The 25,265-nt window shown below is 42.9% G+C and overlaps 1 protein-coding gene across 6 annotated transcripts in view; it reads right to left on the minus strand.

Annotated features, from left to right (window-relative positions):
* Positions 1 to 25,265, minus strand: part of SLC16A14 (solute carrier family 16 member 14) — a 39,933-nt gene that overhangs the window by 10,447 nt on the left and 4,221 nt on the right. The window contains exons 1-6 of one of the 6 annotated variants that reach the window (XM_082466433.1): positions 20,833 to 21,216; positions 18,797 to 18,844; positions 14,265 to 14,536; positions 8,542 to 8,685; positions 7,841 to 7,858; positions 1,368 to 2,345 (exon numbers count right to left, since the gene is read on the minus strand). In XM_082466433.1, coding sequence (XP_082322559.1) covers positions 1,368 to 2,345; positions 7,841 to 7,858; positions 8,542 to 8,685; positions 14,265 to 14,523 — 1,399 coding nt within the window. In that variant the 5' untranslated portion in view covers positions 14,524 to 14,536; positions 18,797 to 18,844; positions 20,833 to 21,216. Of the gene's footprint in view, positions 1 to 1,367; positions 2,346 to 7,840; positions 7,859 to 8,541; positions 8,686 to 14,264; positions 14,537 to 18,796; positions 18,845 to 20,832; positions 22,022 to 23,665; positions 24,024 to 25,265 lie in introns of those variants that run through there. The other 5 variants (XM_082466434.1, XM_082466430.1, XM_082466432.1 and 2 more) reach the window with 5 other exon arrangements.

Consider the following 25,265-nt stretch of genomic DNA (forward strand, 5'->3'; position numbering starts at 1 on the left):
GGTTAGCTTAAAACCCTGCACAGAACTTCTGGCAGCTCTGACAACTGTCACCAGTCCTGCCTGGCCTGGCTGCCCTAATAGCCACCTCCACAGAGCACCTTTGTTTTGACATTTGGCCCCAGCCCCTGCCATACTTTGTGGGCTCCTGCCTCCAATCCCTGGACAGTGGGTAGACTTTGTCACCTTTGCCCAGTACCTGACCTCTTGGGGACTGGGTCTACCTGCCACAAAGCTTAAAACCCACCCAGAATGATAGGCTCAGAGAGGTACCTGGCCCAGACACAGGACTCCTTGGTGGTGCCTACGGCTTCTGGTATGCCCGATGCAAGAAGCAAAATCTCCATTGAACTGAGGTGAATACATGTGAGAGATCTCACCCTAGATGTTGCCAACTGGTGTTGCCAACTGGTGGAGGTAGGCAGAATGTCCCAACTCTCCGCAGATGCCCACATCCTAATCCCTGGAAACTGTAAATGTTACCTTATGTGGCAAAAGGGACTTTGCAGATGTGATTAAGTTAAGGACCTTGAGATGGGGGTTATCCTAGATTATCCAGTGAACCCAATGTCACCGGCATCTTAAAAGTGAAAGAAGAAGGCAGGAGAGTCAGAATTAGAGAGATGAGAAGATGCTATGATACTGGCTTAGAGGATGTAGGAAGGGGCCGGGAGCCAAAAGGCAGGAAGCCTCCAGAAGCTGCAAAGGGCAAGGAAATGAATTCCCCCTGAGAGCCTCCAGAAGGAATGCAGTTCCACCAACACCTTGATTTTGGCCCATTGTGATCCAATTTAAGCCTTCTGACCTCTAGAAGTGTAAGATAATACATTTGTATTGTTTTAGGCTACTAAGTTTGTAGCAATTTATTACAGCGCCAGTAGGAAACTACTACAGGGCTGGATCCACAGAAGTGCTCTGTTGGACCTACACACAGTGTTTTGAAAATTTGGAAATGTTACCTAAGAGTGCAGAGTCCTAGCTTCTCTTGGAGAGCGGGGGGAGGGGGCTAACAACAGAAGAGCTAGTAATGATTTTCTGTTATTTCTTGGTGATGGAAATCAGCTGGAGCAGGGTAGAGGCTGTCTCTTTCGGACGGGGCAGGGGCTCTGCACTATTCCCCCCTGCGCTTTACCAGCCTGGCCGTTGATCTCACAGGTTAGGGATCAAAAGTTCATCTACATTCTACATGAAAGAATGACCTTTAACTTGCTGAAATTTATAAGTGAGAAGTTGGGGGCAGGAATGGGGAAAAAAAAAAGGACCATGTACACAAATGGAAACTTCCTTCTTATTCATCCTGGACTTTTAACATAAGTGAGAACACAACTTTCTACATGCACTCTAAGCTCTTAAAGCCTTGAATGGTTTACCTGCAAAAGGTGGTCCCAGCAACGCAGAGATGCCGTTAGCACAGATGATGATGCCGTACGCGTTGGCTAAGTGCTCAATCCCCACCAAGTCTTCAGTCACCACCGGCATCAGGGAGAAATAACCGCTGGAAAACCCTATCAGTGCACAGATGACTGCCAGGCCAGCGTACGTGTGCATCAAGGGCAGAATAAAAATGCTGAGGACTAGGGTGAAGTTGGTCATCAGGAAGACATTCCAAACGCTGATGCAAGGTAAGTCGGCCACGACGCCGAGGATCACTTTTCCGAAGATATGAACTATCGCTATGATCGAAGTCAGAGGGAAAACATCGTTCTGCTCTGATAAATTATACAAATTGACTATTTCTGGGAGGTGAATGAAAGGGATGACAAAGCTGCTGTATGCAAACAGAGCCCAGAAAATAAAGGCAACAAACATCCGATTAGTGAAGAGCGAGGCTGTCCCAAAATAGCCCAAGTACCAATCCCGGAAGCCCTTCCTGACCCTCACGGTCAGCCGGCTCACGGTCTTCAGAACCCGAAAGGCGCACACGTCCTTTCTGTGTGCAGCCTTCTCGTGGCACGCCTGGGCTGGCGTGTCCCCGAGGGAGTCCTCGGTGCCGGGGCCGCCCCCCTTCTCTTCCGCTCCGCCCAGCTGTCCACTGGACCGAACAGATTCGGTGGAGTGAGCCGGGAGGACGTGTGACTCTTTCCCTTCTGGGTCGTCTCCATCCGTCCCAGGAGAGAGGGGCCTCATGAGCGCCCCGCAAACACACAGGTTCAGGGACACCGCGCCTTGGATGAACATGGCATTCCGCCATCCGTACTCTGCGCACAGGTACTTGAGCAAAACCGTCATGAGGAATGTGCCAAACCCGGTCCCGGTGGTGCTGAGGCCCTGGGCGAGCGCGCGCCTCTTCTGGAAGTACCTGCCCACCATGACCACGGCCGGCAAGTAGGCCATCCCGCTGCCAAAGCCTGCGCACCCGAGAGGGAAGAAAAGGCACACGGCACAGCGTAAGTGGCCACAGCCCGAATCTGCAGCCTTTAAAGATCATCTGCATTTCAGTATGTTAGTTTCTATACCTTTTCTTTCAAACAAAGCAATAATCATGATGGTAAAAAAGGAGCTCGAGGGGTAAGTTCCAAGATTCACCCAAAGAAGCCCACTTCTAGGCCATCATTTCCCCCAACAGGCTTTTCAGCATAGGTTACTCCAATAATAATAATAATAATAATAATAATAATAATAATAAACAGTTATATTAAATAAATAAATAACAAATATATATAAAAGAATTAAATAAATAAAATAAGTCTGCATTCTCACATCAGAATATAAGCTCCACCAGGGCAGGACTGTGTCTGTATTATCGCCCCAGGTATGCCAGGCACTGCTCAGAACATGCAGTGTGCGCTTAGTGATTTGTTGAAAGAATGAATGGATTCTGAGGGCTCTGCTGTCAGCGCTAATGGCACTTAATACACAGGAAAGTACTCAAGTACAAGGGGATGAAGAGTGACTCCAGGCAATTTACAGAAGCCTCAGGAATGGGCCAGTGTGTTCCCAAATGAATTAGAAGAATAAAAGGAATTAAAATGTACCTATAAGGATAGGTAGCTACTAGATGTCAAAATCACCTAATACGCATTTGCATCTCTGGTTTTTAATTGTATCTTTCTTAGAAAATAGGAACAGTTTGTGATTTACGGGCACAAAATTAAAATGCTGGTGGGGAAGATTGTGTCTGTTGGGGGCAGGGTGTACTGGGAGTGCTTTGTGCTTTCTGCCCAATTTTGCTGAACCTAAAACTGCTCTATAAATGAAGCCTATTTAAAAATAAAATAAATATGAAATAAAATAAAATGCTGGCCAAGAGGTTGAGGGTTGTGTTCTTAACTTCTAGGTACACACAGAGGGAAACCATAAGTCCCGCTTCAGGTGGTCATGGGGCCACACACGGTTCTAATGCTCACAACCTCCTGACATTAGGATAGCAGCTTGATAGGAGAAAAGAGACTGACCAATAGCACTCCCCAAAGCCGAGAAGCTTCCCTAGTTTAGCATCATTTAATAGTTTCAGAATTACTTGAATTTGGAAGGAGAGCAGAGCGGTCATACCTGCAAACATAGTAACAGTTACCACGAATTGAGTGGTGAGGATGTGCCGATTGCTTTTCAGGCTTTATCTGATTTAGTTTTCACAATAATCCAAAAGCTACCTGTGGTTATACCCATGTTATAAAAGGGGGCATGGAACCTCATGGAGATTAAGAAATTTTCACCAGACCCTGCAGCAGGTAACTGGAGAATCCGGGTTGGAATTCAGACCCAACTGCAGAAGTCTGGTCCCTTTCCACTGCCTGCACTGCCTCTCACCCTAAACTGCTCATCTCCCCGGCTGCCAGCACATAGCTGCAGAAGGATGTTGCTTCGGTTTCTAAAATAAGCTCCAAGAAGCAACCTGCCTCCTTTATTTACCTTAGAGCAGTGATCATCTACAGCAGCCGTCAGGCGCCAACGGTCCTCAGCCAACTGCTCCTCAGACGGATACCCTTGTTTTAAGAACAATTACGCCAGCTTCTAAGTAACTCCCAGCAAAAGCAGCGGCAGGTCCCCAAGCCACCTGCCGAGCCTCAGCGAGGGCAGCGACATAGCAACCATTTGCGTTACGGGAGAGAGGAGCATGAAGAGAACGGCTATCCTTCACTTTGAACCAAACTGTGAATTAACTTTTATGAGTTTTAAGTCCACAAAAGGCAGAAATCTCTAATTTCCTAATATTTAAAAGGGACATAGAAAAACATTCAATAGTCCATAAACTGGCCCTACATCCTGACCCGCTGGTTGACTTTCAGTTATCTGCATGCTGTTTGAGAAAATGAATCGAATTCTGAAGACTTCTTTGGCTAATATGAATTGTGAGGGGCTTATCTCTTTATAAAATCTGGTTGTTCCCTTTGCTAGAATGTTCCTACCCTCAGAGAGCCCTAGGGCTTAGGCCCCGTCTCCCGCTCCCGGTTCATCTTCTCCGTAACGGCCACACGACCATCCTACTTTATTATTTTTTTATTTCTATTAAAAAAAAATTTTGGGGGGTATAATTGATTTACAATGTTGTGTTAGTTTCAGGTATACAGCTGACCATCCTACTTTAAAATGCAAGTCTCTCTTGCCCCCCACTCCCATTCCCAATCTCTCTTACCCTACTTTTCTTTTTTCCTATAGTAAGTACTTAACAGTATAATTTACTTTTTATTGTGTGTATTGTATATGATCTGACCCCTTCTCCCCTACAACTACCACTATAAGCTCCATGAGGGCAGGGATCTTCTTCTGCTGTGTTTACCGATACATCTCTTCCAAGCACCTAGGACAGCGCCTGGCACATAACAGAGGAATGGAATGAATAAAAGAAAGTTCTATGGGAAAGTAAAGTGATCATATTTTGAAATAATAGCCACCTTTTTCATACTGGTTAAATTGATACTTCCACAGTTAAGGTACAAAAAAACTCAGCTGAAAAATCAGTGTATCAGTGGTTATTTTGAAAAAATAATTATTTGTTAAAGAACCAAGAAATTCCTTGATATTAAATATTGTGGCACAGTATTATTGTCCTTATGATTGTACTGGGGAGATGTGTAGTAGAAAGAACCTAGCTGGCCTTGGGTTTAAATCCTGGCTCCACTCCCCATAAGTAACCATGTGACCTTGACCAAGTCAGTTAAACATGCAGAGGCCCAGCTCATTGGTGTTGTGTTCCTGATGTATACATAAGTGTAATACACCTATGTAATAGCACACTGTCAATTAATGCTACCCTCTTACCTCTTATAACAGGCTATTGGTTAATGAAACAGTTTGAATCAGATTCAAAGTAAGCTTTTAAAAACCAGGTGGTTTAATGAACTCCCACATACCCATCACCCAGCTTCAACAGTTATCAACTCCTGGCAATTCTTGCCTCAATCCCGCCTCTACCCCAACACACACACACACACACACTCCTTCCTCCATATTATTTTGAAACAAATCCCAAATATATCATTTCATATGCAAATATTTTAGTATAAATCTCTAAATAGAAGAATTCTTTAAACTGCATAATCATATCAGTATCTTATCTGAAAAAATGAATAATTCTTTGATATCATAAAATATCCAAAGGTGTTCAAATTTCCAATTCTCTCATAAATGACCATATTTTTTAAAAATTTGTTTAAATCAGGATCCAAGTAAGGCCCACACATTGCTATTTGTTGATACATATTTTAAGTCTTAATTTCTCTCTCTTTTTTTTTCTCTCGCAATTTACTTATTGAGGAAACTAGATCATTTGTCCTGTTAAATTTGTCCATTCTGCATTTTGCTGATGGCACAAAAGTTTACTTTTTAAAATTTGATTTGTCACTGACAATAACCAGCGACCTAAATTTAATGTGGTTGTGGATCTCTAAACAGCAGCAGAATGAAATAACTAATAGGAACTGATTTGAGGGACAAAGCATAAGAGTAGCACCAATTATAACTTCGTTTTAATAATAAATGCTCCCATGTGTGAGAAAAAAAATCCATGCCTAATGCTACAAGCATCTATTACCCTCTCCATGTCCTTAACAGCACCTCCCCTTCCTAATGTGACTTTGTGATTCGTAATCAGCACAATTACTCTACGAGCATATAGGACAGGCCTTGGGGATATTGAGGCTCAAGCCCAGCGGTCAAGCAGGGCCCTGGAACAATTCTTCACCATGCTCAGGTTTAGAGGCCGGGCTTGTACCCAGAGAAGCCAGGTAGAAGAAGAAGGCCCAGAGGGAGAGAGAAGATCCTGCGGTTCTGAGTAAAAAGCATGCATGGCGGGGAAAAGCTGTCTCCAGAAGCCAAGTTTAAGAGAATGGAGCTCTTAAATGGCAAAGCTGAAGAAATTTGTCCAGATTCTCCTGGCTAAGTAAGATCGCTCAAACGGATGTTAGTTTTCTGCTTAATAGGAGGACATCCATGCAGTTTTAATTGCCTAGATGTTAAAAAACAAATACAAACAAATCTGCCTCAAATGCTTTTTGTAATGAAGAAAGATGTCAACAAAGTCTCTTTCAAACATACATTATTGTACAGTGATATATATATATATATACATATATATATATCTCATTCAGTTGCTTTTTAAAAATTTTTGTTTTTTATTTTAAAATTTTTTTAATTTATTTTTTTGTTGTTTCAATCACTTGCTTTTTGCAGATCTTTGCATCTAACTTTCTTTCTTTTCTACTAAATAGGGGTCAATCAGCTTCAACATGCCTCACTAACAACAGCCCAACAGTATATAAGCTAACTGATTTAGCTGGATTTTCCACTTAAACATAATTATATATATATATTTGTGGAAAAGGTGAATACATTTATTTTCAAAGACTTTCTTTGGGTGTTTCCTGTATTAAAAAGAGGGAGCAATAAAGTGTCTCAAGAAACACTTTCCTTTCACTGGCCTCCTGATTTTTTTTCCTAATTCCTTGTATCCATAAATATTTGTTGATTAAATAAGTGAATGAATAAACAAATGAATGAATATGGAGATCATATTATTTGAGAACCAATAAGCAACTAACTGCAAGAAATAAAATTCCATTTAAACAAAGAGTCTAACCATAGACATCTCTAGATGATGGGAATCAATTTCAAGTCCCAGTTTTGGGGATCAGGTCATAGTCCTTATAACCAAAGACCACGGATCAAGTTCCTCGGGGCTCCCACGTGTCTGCCCAGAGACCCCAGTGTGGCTCTTTAGTCTCAGTGGAAGGAGTTTATTTCCTCACCTATAATATAAAAATCCCCGTGCCAGCTCTATTCAGTGGACTGTTATGGTGCAAAGTTTCTAAAACGCCTCAGGGAAAACATCTTGAGTTGTTCTTTAAGAGCTGTTATCAAGTCCTTCAGATCAATGGTTTCCAAACTCAGCTTCACAGGATACAGAAGTGCTTTAGGAGTATATGTGGACAGATGTACAGTACAGAGAACCAACTTGTCAACTTATATGGACAGTGAGTTTTTATGTTCACTGTCTCCTGCTACCATAAAGTATATACTTAAGCTTATAATAAAAATGTTATATACAATAACAATTATATATTAGCTAACATTTGCTCAAGACTTTATTACGTGCCAAGCATTGTGCTAAGTGCTTCATACAGATGGTCTCATGTAATCATTTCAACAACCCTGTAAACCAAGCACTCTATTATCCCATTTTGCAGATAAGGAGACTGAGGCATAAGTAAGTTAAGTAACTTTCCCAAAGTCACACAGATAACAAGTGGAAGAAAAAAAGCAAGAATTCCAAACTCTAACTTTGAACTCTTTTGCAAACACTGCCATCAGTGTGCCACTTATTAGGATTATAGCTCTGTACTCAAAAAAGTCAGGCTGGCCCTGGTTCACTGAAATACAATTGTATGAGTAAGAAACTACTTACCTGTGTGCATTCTGCTACCTGTTGATAAAGGAAATTATGGCCGGGAATACATTTTGCAGAACAGATATGCAAACTGTGCTGCCTGGCAGCCAATTTTTATATACCTCCTGGGGACTGACATTTTGCTCTGGATTTGATTCTTAGAGTTTCTACATCTATGTGGGTTTTGCTGCTATTCCATTAATTTGAACAGGGCTGAAGGAGAAAATGATTTTTCTCTGATTCACGCTGGATTCTGCAGTTATTAAATGAGAGAATGTTATTAATATGTCTGTTTTGTTACAAGAGAAGGGACTAGCACTTAGAACCAGGTATAGAAAATTTAATTAAAATCTATTAGGAAGACCAAGTACAGCTGTTAGGCCGTTTCCTCATGCTTAAGGCATATTTAATACCTTATATTAAAAAGTATTTCCTGGAGGATAGGATATGGTTGGGTTGGGGTGGAGGAGACAAAGGGACAAAATACTTAATGGGTCTCTTTTCTCTACAGTGAAATTCATTGCCAAAATGCCCAATAGAAACATATAAAGTCAAGTTTAAGGGAATTCCCTGGTGGTCCAGTGGTTAGGGGTCCACGCTTCCACGGCAGCGGGCATAGGTTCGATCCTTGGTCGGGGAACTAAGATCCCGCGTGGTGTGGCCAAAAATATAAATAAATAAATGAATAAAGTCAAGTTTAAGAAAATCACTACGCTTACCGGCTGCCACTCCGAAGGTAATGAAGAGATAATGCACGTTTCCGGCATAGGCACTCAACACCCAGCCCAGGGAGTTCAGCAGCCCTCCGATGATCGCGGTCTGGCGGCACCCACAGGTGTTAATGAACAAGCCAATGAAAGGTCCTGTCACAGAACATTGAAAAAAGAATGACTAAAATGACTAACGGCATTTTATTTTCCTACTTTCTTAGGGAGTCCTCATATGAAGACAAAGAATACAATATTACTAGAGCTCTCAACTAAAACAATCCGAAACCACACCCCTGCTTCATGTGCAGAAACTTCTGGCATGCAAAGATAGGTTTCAGTAATTTCACTGGAGAGCACAAGGTTCTAGATTTTCAAGGAAGACAGACCCGAAATAAACAGACACGTTGATTTCATTCTCTTGTCTACAGCAGAGGTCCTAAACTGTGGTCTAGGTGCTCCATCCAGCCTGTGGATGCATTTTGTTTATCCAGAACAAAGTTTAAAAATGTTTTGAATCAGTTGCCAACATTTAAAAATAAAGATTATTCACAAAAATCCAGTGGCCACACAGAATACCTTCCCACACAGAGCAGCTGGACCTGCAGCAGCTGACCCTGTTTTGCTGTGGCACACCCTCTCTAGTTTGCTGCAGTCTCCACCCTTCCCTGCAGCCTTGTATCTGACATCCTGCCGTCATTTACATTACTTGTTTGGCCTCTGTATACATTTGAGTTTTTTACTGTAGATCTAAAGGGAGTACAGAAAGGGGGGTTCTCAGGACCTCCATGCTTCAAGAAAGGAACCTATAGCCTGTTTTCATGAGGACATCCAGATGCAAACCAAGCCGGAAGGAACTCCATTGCTTCGTACATACTTCAGCCTCTGCTGACTCTCAGTCCCTGACTGGACCCATCAGGCTACGCATTTATGACACTGTGTGGAGATTCAGGTCTACCCCTGGTTGTACAATATTTGCCAATACTCACAGCAATGCAGTATATACTTTCTCATTGCTTACTTTATATGACGCTCTAGTTTTGTCAACCTCTTTGTTTCCTTCCTGATTTTGTGGCAGCTTCTGATGTCATTGAAGCTTACTGCTTGCCTTGGGGTCAGTGATTCCTTATCCAAATAGCAATCCATATTTTAGTAATACAGTTCAAGGCTGTACTCAGCATTGCATTTTAAACATCACCTTATTTTTGATCATTATTACTTTATATAGTTATCAAACCCTATGTTCAGGTGGGACTATTTCAGGTTAAAAACTTGTTGAACTCTAAGGAGCTTCCTCTTGTAGTCCAAACTGAAATAAAACTTTCCTTTACAGTTCTAACAATATTCAGGTACATAGTTGGGTACAGTCTGCTAATAATTTTTTTTTTTTTTTTGTATAATGATTTTGAGAGGATCCAATCCTCAAAACTAAGAAGATAAAGACTTACTAATTTAATTAACCGTGCTGTATTACAGAAAATAATTCAGTAGATAAACCTCTTAGAATAGACTTAATACAGTAAACATCTTATACAAATATACTGTATTATGTATATTATAAAATAAGCACATGATATAAACAATATATAAGCTAAGCACACTGATATAAACATCTGAGGAAATTACTGGGGGGAACTGAAATTCAGAAACCATAAGTTGAAGAGTGTCTTTTATTTCTCTATAAATATTTTTATTTTCCTAAACCCATGGTCACTTCACCACTTCAAATCTCAGATGAGTGGGTTAAAAAAAAAGAAAAATGCATGATTCATTGGTTTGCTGTTAATAGGTCTTTTAAGATATGAAGAGTCAATGCATGACAGTTCAGTAGAATGATATTTCCCACATTACAGAAAGGGCCCAGAAGGAAGTTTTTCTGTGATACTGCATGTTTATGAAACACTGCATTAAGAAAGCATTTGGGGGGAAAAGGGGGGGAAATTCCCAAATAAGTACAGATATTCATATCTGGAGGAATTTTATATATCAAAAAGAAAGTATTGCTTGCTTTAAAAGAACATTAAGATGATAACGGTGTCTGGCTTTTTAGTTTATTGACTCTGGCACCATGTGTGCTGCAGCTACAATCATTTATGATGTGCAGATGGGCAAAGTCAGCCCCAGAAATGCTGTGACTCCTCCATGGTTACATAATATAGATTTATCAGAAAAAGGAAGTCAGACCCAAACTTTCGGATCCTTACTTTCATTTTCTAAGCATTGTTTACTGATGGTCAGTTGGCATCTCCATGATGGAATTGCCATTCAACAAAATGAAAAGAACTCCACACCCAGTCTAAGGAGAGGGGAAAATAAGCTTGAGATGCAGTCCTTTGGCTAAGATTCCCACTTTTGTAGAGGAATTCATTGTTTTGGAATGAGATTATACACCTTGTCAGACTTTCTCCTCTTCGGAAGGAATCTGAATCTTGGCCCATTTCCCACATAATAAAGCCTCGCATTGCTGCAGGAACACGCTGAGGAAGTCATGATTTCTTGCCCATCCCAGCATCTCATAGGTTGGAAAAAAGCTCAGGTGAGGAGAGAAACAATCTGAGGTGAGCCTTGGCATACAATCATGGATGAAAGTAGCTAGTCCATTGAATAGCTGGTCTCTTGGTGTCACCCTTCCCTGCAATAAATCAGTGGCTCTCTGCCTTGGCTGATTGTCGGAGTCACTTAGGAGCTTTAACAAAATCATTAAAGAAAAATCCTGATGCTAGGGTCCCATCCCGAGAGATTCTGATTTAATGCTCCAGGTGCAGCCAGAGTGGCACGGTTTTTAAAAGCTCCCAGGTGGATCTAACGTGTAGCCAAGATAGACAACCACTGCTCTAAATCTACTTAGCAAGTGAACGAACTTTTGCAGCCTATAGCTACCCCTAACAACCTGGCTTCCACCAAGAATTGTTCCAAGAGCTATCACAAAGGCTGCTGTAGATACTACCAAGGTGATTACATTTTTTTAACAATTGGGACCTTCTGCAGGAAACTGGCAAAATCCATGCTAGCAAAGAATGAAACAAGAATGAATTGAATTTCCCATGTGCAAGTCACTGCCCAACAGAGTGCTTTTAACTCTGTAACATAATTCATGGAATTTTTAAATTTGAAAGAGGTAACTCAATGTCCTTACAATGATTAGAAAATGAAAACAATTTATATTTATTCACTTCAAACATATTTTCAGTTCTCATTTAACATCGTGGCAGGCAGTGTGGTATAGTGGACACCATTTCAGAGTCCAGTGGACCAGGTTTGGAGCCTGTCCCACACTTACTGGCTACAAGTTAACTTCAGTAAGTTACTTAATGTCTCTGAGCGTTGCATGTTCTCCTCTGTGAGATCAAGATGATGGTCTGGCCTCCAGGGCTGCTGTAGGATCAAATGAGATCATGTACATTACACACACTTGGCATGTAGTAAGTGCTAAATAAAGGAGAGCTCCTCTTGCTGGCTTCTGGCTTGGAAAAGCAACCAACATATCTGCCGCCACCTGTACCAGCAGCTTAGATAATGAATAGCAATTTAGGGTCATGATAAACAGAATAAGAGACCTTTCATTTACATAACTATGAGCCTTGCTGTGCTATAATTTCTGAGCTGCAAGATAAAAGATGAGCTGCAAGACAAAAGATGTTTATCTGGCAGACACCTTTCCTGAAGAAAGGTTAGTGTACAATCTAAAGTCCCACTGTCTGGAAATCAAGGACTCTCAAACAGAATTCAAAATCCACAGTTACCTCCCAATTAAAGATGACAATCACATTTCAACACCACTATGAGTTAGGTGTTCTTATTTGGGGGATCATCTTCAGAACCACATCCAATAATTTCAGGACTGATTTCCATTGCTTATTCCTGTAGAACTTGTGAAACACAAAGTAATACCAAAGACAACCTCCTTAGACGGTTTGGAAAATATTGGGACAAATATCCTGGTCTTTGGCTGAATCTTCTTTCTTGCTGTATGAGCACACTTTCTAGATTGAATCTATAAGTATTTTGTTCTACCCTTGCTGCAGTCTCCACCCTTTTGTTTATTTTTAAAAAGGTAAGAAAACTGGATTTTTAGTATTTGGGCTGGCCAAAAAGTTCATTAGCCTTTTTACGGCCAAACCCAAACGAACTTTTTGGTCAACCCATATTTTAGAAGCACAGTTTTCCTTTACTGACTTATTGAGAAGGTAGAATTATATCCAACACAAAACTAGCAAATTCCCTGCACTGAGGTTAACCTACCTGCACTTCTCATATGATAACCAGTCCTGGTTTGAACAAGGCCAAGGCAGGGTTGAAGAGTCAGTTCATTACAGTTATAAGCAAAAGAGATTTATCAACAATTCTCTCTCACACACGTAATGGTGCCCTTATTTAATTTAAAAACTAGATCAGTAATAATTCCTTGTGATAAACACATACCCCCTGTACACATCTTGAGAAATAACATTCTGTCCTTGTTTTCTATCATTAGCACTGCCACTGTTATTAATGTCGCTGGTATTATCCAAAATAACATTGGCTGAATACCAGCCAAGATCAACAAATCTCAGAATTGAATTCAAGCAATTAATTACCAATGTGGAAATCACTGACAAGGCACAGACTCTTGTCAAACACACATATGCCTGTCATCCGCATACTCTCACGATACCAGGAAGAGATTTGAGGCCTATTATGTTTCTAGTATAAAATATATCACGAACCCTTTAAATTAAAAAAAAAAAATTATACGTAAAAGTATGGCTTTTACTTTCAAGTAAAGGAATTGAACAGCTTTACGGTATAGTGGTAATTACCTCGTACGACTGTTGAGAGAATTAAAGTTGAATGAGATGATGTAAGGGAAAACACCTGGTATATAATAGGTGCTTATTAAATATCAGTTGGCAGTAAAAGCTGTTTAGTTCTCAAACTGAAACACATTAGCCATAGCAACATACCATATTTATAATAATTTCCTCGTTTAGTATCTCCAACTAGATAAGAATTGCTTTCATAGATTGCCAGGTGGTTAGATTAAACTACAAAATGCAAGAATATGTTATTATTCCCTCCTGTTAGCTATATCAGTAACCTTTCTAAAAACAGTTTAATAGATTTTTCAATAACATAGGATCAATTTTCAAATTTAAAACATTAGAGCTCTGAAATAAGATTATTAACTTTTACTGTGTTTTCTCTAAAATTTTTATCTTTTAAAAATATTCCTGTGTTAAACAGATTTGTAATGATAGGTAATGAATTATAACAGTTAAGAAAACAGAGTTGGGGCAAAAATTCTAATGATCAATTTTTCAAATACTCCAAATGTTTACCATACTCGAATAGGAATATCACACAAAAGGACAAGTCTTGTGTGATTCCACTTATATGAGGTATTTAGCAGAGTCAAATTCATAGAGACAGAGAATAGAATGGTAGTGGCCAGGGATAGGGGGTTGGGAGGAGAGGTGGCAATGAGGAGTCATTGTTTAATGCGTGCAGTTTTATTTTGGGAAGATGGGAAAAGTTCTGGAGATGGATGGTGGTGATGAATGTACTCAATGGCATTGAACTGCACACCTGGTTAAAATGGTAAACTTTATGTTATGTACATTTGACCACAATAAAAACAACAGCAACATCCACTAAAATGTAATATCTAACGTTTCAACAATATAAAACATCACTTACAGTGAGGAATTGTCATTTTGTAATTATTCAGTTTCACAACAGGCCACATGCGAACATACCCACAATCAAGGTGACACCCATGCTGAGGGAGCTGACCCATGCCGTCAGGCCACGGCTCTGATGGAATTCTTCAAGCCACTCCATATTGAGGACTCCCAGGGCCATCTGGGAGCCCATGATGAGGATGTGCACGAAGAAAGAGGAAAGGACCACCATCCAAGCCCATCCGCCATCAATGTGTGGGTGGGGCTTAAGTGTCTTCTTATCTTTGGGGTCATCTTCAAAATCATACCCAACGTCTTCATGACTTGTATACATTTTCCAAGATGTTCTGAAATACATATGACAAATAATTTCATTGACCATCAAAACAAAATATATCTCCATCTTTCTGGAAGGCTCTACCTACCCATCAGAACCAAAGTGGTCCCACCATCATATTAGACCTTTAGATTAATCTTGTCATTATGCAGATTTGGGAACACTCCTCACTTTTTCATAGGACCAAATGCTTTCATGAAACCTGTTTCATCTTTACAGTCATCGTATATGTAAGTATTATTATGGCTATTTTAAAGAAATGGAAATAGACTGAGGGAAGTGAAGTGCCTTTCCCAAGTTCTCATGGCCGGGAGGTAGTATATATAATAGCTAGACAGGAAGCCAGGAATTGAACCCAGCCATTCCTGACTCCAAAGCCCATGCCTTGTGTCCCTTATTGAGATGGAAACTGACAGGTGACAACAAAGATGTTAGGGAAGGAAGATGCCTGGCCTTAGACAGGGTAGCTTGGCCTTGGGGGGGTGAGCGGGCACCTCACAGAGGCTATGGTTCTCAGTTTTGTGTGTCCAAGTGTTCAATTTGTTCAATGCAGCTAGTGGGTTAGCCTCAGGGGGACTGACTCATACGAACCCAACTCAGGAGAGATTGGTAAAGGAGAAGGCCAATTTATTATCTTACAATGGGAGATAGAGTCTTCTAATAATGGTGATATTTATGTCTGATATACAAGACATACTTTCACCCCTCCATCCACCCCCATTCCCAGCATTTACCTGGGAAGCTAGAAAATTGCTTCAAAAATTGGAAATCAGATTACAGAAATTTGGATACCACAGTGGCATACAGGTTACCAGGGAGCCAGGGTCTAGATCTTGAAGAGCCTTATGTGCCAGATGAGGATTTTGGAGTTTATCCTGTACATAATGAATAGTTGGTGGCTGCATTTGCACAAGGAAGAGATAAGATGGGATCTGTGCTTTGCGTAGATCCACCTCTCAAGTTGTTCAAACAAGAGGAGGGCGTTGGATGGAGCTAGAGGTGAGATGATGCCAGGTCAGGGGAAGTCTCTGGTTTTGTTTTATTTTTTAGGATGAGAATGGAGTGTATGCATAAAAACTGAGGACAAGGAGAGAGAGAATGACTAATCCCAGAGGTGGTGGGACAGGGTTGGTCTTGATCAGGAAGAGTGACCCATCCTCTGAGACTGGAGGAAGCAGGGGGTAGATGGAGAAAAGATGGTAAGTAGTGGGATTTTTGATGATGGCCATTCTGATCAGTGTGAGGTGAGATACTTCATTGTAGTTTTGATTCGCATTTCTCTAATTATTAGCAATGTTGAACATCTTTTCATGTGCCTTTTGGCCATCTGAATGCACATATCTGTTTCGAGAGTAAGTTCCTAAGAGTTCAGAACTGCTGGTGCACACCTTGGCTCAGTTTGGGTCTGCAGTGCCTGCAGTGTCACACATCACTGCCTTTAGCAGGACATTCGAGATGGCCTGTGACAAGCACAGTGATGGTGGAGACGAAGACGGGGACTCCAGCTACTTGACTTTTGTCACTCTATGTGCCCACCTGCAGACTTTAGTTTTGTTTAAAATTTAAAAGAGCAAAACAGAGTGCCAAGACTGCAAAGTGAAAAACTTTGGTTTGGAAAGTGAAATTTGTAGTCGATACATGAATTTGAATAATGACTTTAAAATGGAAATCTATTCTTTGTTTCAAGTAATTATTTTAAAACAGAGGAGCAAATCAGAAAATAATGATTATTACTGACCATGACACGTGATTATTACTGAAAATCATTTTGTTGCAGTGGAGGAAAGTGGTGTAAAAAACGGTCCCAAATACACTCGGAACACCTCCAACCATGGGGTTTTTCTCCGCAGTGTTGTGATGTGGACAAAATCACAGAGAAGCAAATTGTGGTCAAGTGCCCAGCTCCCAGCCTCTTTTAGGGAAGCACACTGTGCCATCTGCACAGACTCTTTCTGTACACCCCTGAGCTAAGAATTGTTTTTACCTTTTCAAAGGCTATGTGACCTGCAGAACTTCATATACTTACTCTCTGACCCTTTATAGGAAAAGTTCGCTAATTCCCAGATTAAGAGTTTGTTGGGAAGAAACGGGTGCTAAGGAACCAAGGATGCCAGTGGAAGAGCAATTTAATGGATCTGTCCTGGGGCTCATCTTGACTTTTCATTTCTCTCATACCCATTATTTTTATCTTTTGAATTATTCTATCTCTTAAACAGATACCCAGTGCTCAGCCACCACACTTCCTGCCCACGTCGCTGCTCTCTGCTGGGTTCTTCCCTTCACCTCTCCATTACCGAGGATGCTGGAAGTGAGAAAATGCTATCTTACCATGTAACTTCCCCACCCGGTCAAGTTATCTTTAGGATTAAGTCCAAACTGTCCTGTCTGCTTCCAGGCTCTCCCCTCGCGTTATCTGCCACTCTGCCAGGTCCCTTCTCCTGTTCTTCAGCTTTGCACTCTGCTGTCCAGCCCCATGGAAGCACCTGCAGCTCCCTGAACCTGGCACAGTCTCTCAAGCTTTTGTGCATGACCTTCTCCTCTTTCGGGAACATACATCTCTCCTTCTAACCTCCTGGTCCTCTTCTGCTCATCCTTCAAGATTCAACTAAATTCTAATAGTGAAACCTTGAAATAATGGGGGAAAAAAAACCCCTGCAAACATCTCTGATATCCAACATTAGAGTACATGTTAAATCAGTCAATCATGGTATAGCCATGCAATGCAAGTGCACCATCTAAAATAAAACTGTACGGGCTCTTTGAAGACAGAGAAAGAAGGTCACACTAAGGTTGAATTATACTCGGGAGTCACAAAACGGGGCACATGAAATAATTCCTTTTTGGTTGTTGTTGTTGTTAAAAATATGTATCTGTAGGGAAAAAAAGACTGGAGTGAAACAAAAACGTTGATGGAGATTATTCTTTGGATGATCGTCTTCCAAGTAATTTCTTCTTCTTTATCTCTTTGGTAAAAAATTCTAAATAAACGTATATTAACTTTATTATAAGAAAGTCAAGGCCCCTCTCTCTATCTCTTAAACATCATCTGGTTCAGCTTACTTGCCTACAGTAGATTAGTGGCAATTCAGAGCCACTTCCCTTGGGACATCTAGTCTGTGTTGGGCTGTAGGCTTGTGTGTGTGTTTCCCGCCACCCTCCTCTCCCCCCATGAGAGGACAGTCTGCCTGGGGATAGAAAGGGATGGGATAGCCCTTGCTCTCCAAAGCTCACAGCCCATAACCGAGCTACCCTGTCAAAAGTTCCAGGAGGATGAAGCTAGAAAGGGTTCAGAAGGGGTGTCTGGTGGTTGTCTTCCCTCTGCCCCTGGTAGTTGTACACAGAATCCCAAGGAGCCAGAAAGAGGAGAACCAGGCAGCTTGATAAGGGGTGTGACTGGCTTAGATGAATAATAACAACATTGTTTTACAATCTGTGTTTAATGAGATATGTTTAATGAGATAAAACACACAACTTGGCATTTTCCTAAAGCCCACCTACATGTAAGAAAGACTTTGAAATAATAACAATACAAAAGTCATATTTTTTCACCTTATGAGTTGAAATAGTAAGCACTTTTCTAAGCAATGTTAAGAACTTTATATTTTCACTGAATTATTTATTTTATGGGTTAAGAGATGCAGTTGCCATTGAGTTGCTCTTGACATTTCCAGTTTATCTGTTCAAAAAGAAATGACGTTAAATGGCGTTTAATGGAAACGTTTTCTTCAAGAGGCACAACTGTGCCTGTAGAAAATAGTATCAGATGGAGCCTATGGGTGGGTAAAACAAAATTCCATCAGATCCACAGGAGGTCCCTGAAGATCTTCCAGGCAATGGGGTTGTCTGCATTTCACACCCAAATCTCTCTAAAAGTCATTCCTGTTTTGACTAATCAGAGTTATCTGACTGTCCAGCCAGATTAACTAAAACAAACAAAAGGCAACAGAAGAATAGACGTCTGTCCCCTCACCCCCAAGTTTGCTTTAGCATTTCAGCATTTACGTAATAAGATACAAAATAATCATCTGAGCATTAGGACCCTCCTCTGCACCTGGAGAGAGAGGGAGAACCAGGAGCGGTTTCTGGGCCACCTCTCGCCAGGGTCCAGGTCTTTCTCCACCATACGGTGTTCAAGCTCCCCCAGCTTTTCCACATACGGACACACATGCAAAATGACAACACATGTGTGGGACACTGGGGGAAGTGGAGCAGTGAGCGTGGGATCTCTGCTAAGGATTGATGTGTAAAATGTAACCCATTCTGGGCTCACCTAGAATGGAAGCTCTGCACGTAACGTTAGGGCCTTGCACTGAAGAAGCTGAAGGAAGGAAATGGGAAGATTATGGGATCAACAGTCAACTTCCCATTCTTCCCTAAAGTGAGTTTATTACCAGTGAAAGAGAAACCATTCATGGGGGAAATGAAGTAACACACGCAGGCTATGACATGGAGGTCAGCTACATATTCACCTGGTAACTGGCAGAAGTGAAAATACTATATAGCTTGTTCGAGTGTTTCAGAGATTAAAACGAAATTAAATTTTCCACAACTCTGTTAGGGGAGCAAGTTTTATAAGCAAGTCATTGATTTTTAATGTGGCTACTGTTGATTATGTTAGAATGTGGTGAGCTCACTGTAAATAAGCAGTAAAGGGGAAAGCGCCCAATTAAAATTAAAAATACAATCTTCCCCAAAGGTGACAGAGTATGTTGGTAGCAGGTTCTTCATTAGACGTGGGTGTGCGGCGGGCACATCTGTAATTTGGCTCTGTCCATATTTGTCCTCTAGACCGGGTGCGCACTGGACATCTTGAGCCTTTAGAGGGCGCACTTGAGGCCAACAGGCTGAAGAGGCTGGAGCAGCCAAGGCTGGGGAGCTGAGCTATGCAGAGACCACAGCGCAAGAGAAACGGGGAACCCTATCTAGGTTCACGCTGTATCAGGGGGAACTAAAAATATGAATGCCTTCTATGGGTCAGGAACTGTGCTTAACGGCTTCTCCACAACGATTCTGTCCAGTTGATATTAATGCTCCATTTTACAGATGAGGAAATTGAGGCTATTTGTAAAATGGGGGCAATGCAGCTTAGAGAGGTTAAACTACCCGGTGGTGGAGGCCAAATTTTAACTCGGGCCTGAGGGATTCCAAAGCCTATTTTATCTCTCTCTGTCTCTCTCTCTGTCTCTCTGTCTCTCTCTCTCTCTCTCTCACACACACACACACACACACACACACACACACACACACACACACACACACACACACACACACACACACACACACACACACACACACACACACACACACACACACACACACGCCAGGCAAGGCGAAAAGGAATCTTTCTAATGCCCAATAATAACCCTTACTCATCCTTGCTAATGAGAGCCTGGATTAACTTTTCCGCAGAAAGAAAACGGCTTAATTAACTGGTAAGCAGAATTGAGCTCCTAAAACACCGTCAGTGGCCTTGGCGGCGTCTAGCCCCGGAATGGCCGCCCCGGGTCCCTCGCCCCATTTTAGTCTCTCCTTTCCTCCCCGAGGGGCCTTAATCAGAACCGCTCTGGGGTACCAGCGTCCGCACGCCCTGGGCTGGCCCACGGCGATCCGGCCTCCGCGCCACCCCCCATCCCTCGAGCGCCGCCCCCGCCGCCCCGGTGCCCCCTCCCGGGCGCTGTGTGCGCCCCCTTCCCCGGCACCCGGAGACCCCTGGCCCCCATCCCGGGCATCCCGCGTCTCCCCGCGCGCCCGGAACTCGCCAGCTCCGCGGGATAGCGAGGCCGATCGCAGTCCCGGCGGCCTGCGCGGGGGAGGCATCCCGCACCCCCAGAAGTCCCGCAGCCGCCCCGTCCCCGCCCGGGTCTCCCCCTCTCCGCCCCAGCACTGCTAGTTCGAGTGGCTAACGCGGGCCGGGAGAGGAGGCGGGAGCAAGGCTGGACGCGGGAACGAGCGCGCCTCTGGGGTCGGACGGGGATTCCGAGGGGCGCCGTGCGCCCTGGACGACGCGCGCGGGGCCCTGGCCGCCGTGGGAGCGCGGCGCGTGCCCACGTTGCGCCCCGGCGCGCCCGCCCGCCCCGAGGTGGCCTCGCCCGCGGCTCGGGAGACCCCCGGCGGGCGGCCTGGGCGGGACCACCGCGCCTCTGCTCAGCCCTGCCCTCGACCGCTCTGGCCGCCTTCCCCTACCCGGCCCCGGGCCCGCACCGCCGCTTCCCGGGCGCCTGGGGCGCAGCGGCCACCGCAGCCCAAGATGCCCCCGGCGCCGCTCCATCCCCGGGCCCGCGATGCCGCGCGGCCCGGGATACTCACTGTCCGCAGCCCTCGGCGCGGCGGCCTCACTGGGCTCCCCGCCCCGATCCCCGAACTTGCTGTTTTCCTCGGAGCCCCCTGAGCGGCTGGGCGGAGAGATTTGTGGCGATGTCGCCTATCATCCTGGAGGTGCCGGTGCCCGCGGCTCGGCGCTCCGCCCGGCTCGGCGCGCTGTGCGGGCTCCCGGCGCCTCTGCCGCTCGCTGCCGGGCCAGCTCCGTTTTGTGGAGCTTGGAGCTCGAGGCCTCAGTCCGTGTGGCTTTAAAAAGGGTGCGTTTGGAGGTGCCCGAACCTAACCTGAGCTTCCTTGCAATCCGTGCAATTTCAAATCTCCATGCTCGTTCATTCCTATACCGGCTAATTCTGGTTTGGCAGGAAAAAAAAAAAAATTGCAGTCTCCTCACGTGCACACTCTCGTGGCCGGCTGTAGTTTCCAGCTTTGGCTGAGGTTCGCTAATGCTCTCGGCACGTTTATAACTGGAGGAAAAGGGCCCGAAACCTAAGATGCAGGTGGGAATGGAAGTATCTTCCATTTCTCTGAGATAGGGGAGAAGTGGTGAAAAAAACCCTCACCCAAGGCTGGACCGCAAAATAGGGCAGTTTGTGAGGAAAGAGTCGGTCAGGCCCTGCAAGTGTTCTCAGCCAAAGGGGAATGAAAATCCCTTATTCTTTGTCCCATCCTGGGTGGTACCTCTCCCTGCTCTTTCCCCGGTATCTGTTGCCTGGCTCTTGCATTCGTGGGTACCAGGTACAGATTTCATTTCCACGTGTACCTACTCTGTTCCCAACACAATGCTTTGCCCAGGGAAAGTTTTCAATATTTGTTAAATGACTGTGTGAATAAATGAAGCCACTGCTATTTTTAACTCACTTGAAGGATTCTGTAGTAGTTCTCTATTGCTATTGTAATGTAGTACCACAAACTTAGTAACTGAAAACAACACAGGTTTATTATCTCATAGTTCTGGGGGCCAGAAGTCCGAAATGGATTTTACTGGGTTAAAATCAAGGAGTTGGCAGAGTTGTGTTCCTTCTGGCAGCTCTAGGGGAGCGCTCATGCTTCTAGAGGGTGCCCACATCCCCCGGCTCCTGGCCATGTCCTCTGTCTTCAAAGCCAGCAACGTTGCACCACTCTGTGCCTTTCTGCATACTCACATCTGTCTTCTGCTTCCACTGTTTTTTTTTTTTTAAATAAATTTATATATTTGGCTGCATTGGGTCTTTGTTGCTGTGCACAGGCTTTCTCTAGTTGCAGTGAGCGGGGGCTACTCTTTGTTGCGGTGCTTGGGCTTCTCATTGCGGTGGCTTCTCTTGTTGCGGAGCATGGGCTGTAGGTGCGCACGCTTCAGTAGTTGTGGCACGTGGGCTCAGTAGTTGTGGCTCACAGACTCTAGAGCGCAGGCTTAGTAGTTGTGGCGCACCGGCATAGTTGCTCCGTGGCATGTGGGATCTTCCCGGACTAGGGCTCGAACTGTGTCCCCTGCTTTGGCAGATTCTTAACCACTGCACCACCAGGGAAGTCCCGCCTGCTTCCACTTTTAAGGGCTCTTGGGATTACATTTGGCCTAGCAGTGGTGATTGGATTATTGGATAATCCAAATAATCTGCCTGTTTTAAGGTCAGCTGATCAACAATCTTAATGCCATCTGCAACCTTAATTCCCCTTTGCCATGTAAGGTAACATATTCACAGGGTCCAGAGATTAGGATGCGGACATCTTTGAAGGACCATTATTCTAGCTATCATAAATGTCCTTTTTTCTTCCTTTTCCCCTTCCTTTCTTGTTTCTGCTTTTTTTTTTTTTTGCAAAAAAATAATATTCACGTTATCAAATTTTGACTAAAAATAATCGAGAGCATTAGGAGACAGTGAGGACATTTCGATGAAACACCAGGCTCATGTGGTCCAAACGTTTTACTTTTGCTGATCGGAACGTGAGCAAACGGGCGGTTAGTGTTCCCTTGGCCTGACCTTCTCAGATATCACCCATCTCAACCAGGCTTTTGACAGTAAGTCAAGATGGGGCTCCTGGCAAATACCTAAAGTGCAGATGATTCATCTTGTTTGAAAAAAGGTCTGTAAGATTTTCAAGTCTTTTCTCCCCCTCTGAAATCTTTTAGATTTATTGAGGTATGATTGATGAAGTATGGACTGTGTATATTTAAATGTACAACTTGATGAGTTTCAGATAAGTCTGTGGAACCATCACCTCCATCAAATAACTCCAGAATTTTCCTGCGCCCTTTGAAAGCCAGTCCTCACCCCACTGCACACCGCCCCAGGCAACCTCTCATCTGCTCTCTGTGAAGCTTCTCCTCTGGACCATGGGTACTTCACATCTAGAATGCCCACAAATGGCTTTTCTTTTTTTCCCTTCCAGCTTTACTGAGGTATAATCGACAAATAAAATTGTATACATGTAAAGTGTGCTATGTGATGATACACAGGTACATTGTGAAATGACTATCACATCACAATCAAGTTAATGAACACATCACTTCATGTAGTTACCTTTTCTTTTATTCTTTTTTTTTTTTTTTGGTGGTGAGTACACTTAAGATCTACTGTCTCAGCAGATTTCAAGTATACCTTACAGTTTGTTAACTGTAGTCACCATGCTGCTGTACATTAGGTCTCCAGAACTTACTCATCTCATAACTGAAAGTTTGTACCCTTTGACCAACATCTCCCTATTTCTCCCACCCCCTAGACCCTGGCAACCACCATTCTACTCTCTGTTTCAATGAGTTCAACTTTTTTTTTTTTTTTTAGATTCTACATATGAGTGAGATCATACAGTATTTGCCTTTCACTGCCTGGCTTATTTCACTTACCATAATGTCCTCCAGGTTCATCTGCGTCGTCACAAGTAGCAGAATTTCCTTCTTTTTTTATAGCTGAATAATATTCCATTGTGTATATATCACAGTTTCTTTATCCATTCATCCATCAGTGGACACAGGTTGTTTCTGTATTTTAGCTTTTGTAAATAATGCTGCAATGAACATGGGAGTGCAGATGTCTCTTCAAGACACTGATTTCATTTCCCATAGAGGGCTTTTCTAAGAAATCATTTTGTCTTCACAACTTTCATTGCTCTTACCTGCCTGACAGTCTCTTGTTGACACAGGTAGGTTGAGAGCAGACCTGGAGCAAAGGAACCTCCTATCTGTGAGTCACCGGTTGGTGTGTCTGGGTTAAATGAATAGAAACCCATTGTACATTAGAATGTAGAAGACAAGCACTGAACATTTTTCAGGTATCTGAGGTACAAGACCCTGACATCACCTCTTGATTTCTAGGCAAATTACATATTGTTCCACAATAGTAATCTCACTTTTAACTTAATTGTATCAGGTAATAACCTTGTCCCTTAAGAAGATAAAATGATTCAAGTGCTGCTTCTAAAAGCCTTTCCTCTTAGTTTTTTATCATGCATTCAACTGATTTCATAACTCCATGTTGGAGTTGGGGTGCAACTAAGGATGTGGACAATCTTTGCCTTAAATTTGTTGCCTTAATGGTGTGGATTAAGCAGAGAGTGGGAGAAAATCAGCTTTTGAGGAAGTTCTAGCACAGAATATTGAAGGTGTTAGAGTAATACACTAAAGTGCCACCTTGACTGTCCCATTTTTATAGCCAATTCAGATACGAACATGACCTAGAACCACATGGTTACCCCAGACCATCATTCCGCCCATCTCTCAGTGTAGAAGGCAGCCCGCCCACACCCCTGCAAGCTTAATGCAGTAGACTGTGATGGTTAATTTTATGTGTCAACTTGACCCATATGTGCTGGTGAGGATGCGGGGAAACTGGAACCCTCGTATACTTTGCTGTGGAAAACAGTTTGGCAATTCCTCAAAAGTTTAAACGTAGAATTACCATATGGCACAGCATTTCCATTCCAAGGTATATGCCCAAGAGTAATGAAAACATACATCCACTCAAAATCTTGTACACAAATGTTCACAGCAACATTCTTCATAATAGTCAAAAAATGGAAACAACCCAAATGTCTGGCAACTAATGAATGGATAAATAAAATGAGATATACCCATATAATAGAACTTTATTCAGCAATAAAAATAAATGCAGTACTGATACATGCTACAACACGGATGAGTCTTGAAAACATTATGCTAAGTAAACGAGGTCAGTCACAAAATACCACATACTGTATGATTCAATTATACAAAGTGTCCAGAATAGGTACATACAGACAGAAAGTGGGTTACTGGTACCTAGGTTGGGGATGTAGGGGAGGAAATAGAGAGTGACTGCTAATGGTTACAGGGCTTGTTTAGGGTTATGGAATGTTCTAGAAGTGATTTTGGTGATGGTTGTGCAAATCTATGAAAAACCATTGAATTGCAAAAAATAAAAAATGAAAAGTCTCCCTACCCCACCTTCACCAAAATTACTGGAGTGGAC

The sequence above is a fragment of the Balaenoptera physalus genome (assembly GCF_965194825.1).
Source record: "Balaenoptera physalus genome assembly, chromosome: 6".
Taxonomy (NCBI): Eukaryota; Metazoa; Chordata; class Mammalia; order Artiodactyla; family Balaenopteridae; genus Balaenoptera; species Balaenoptera physalus.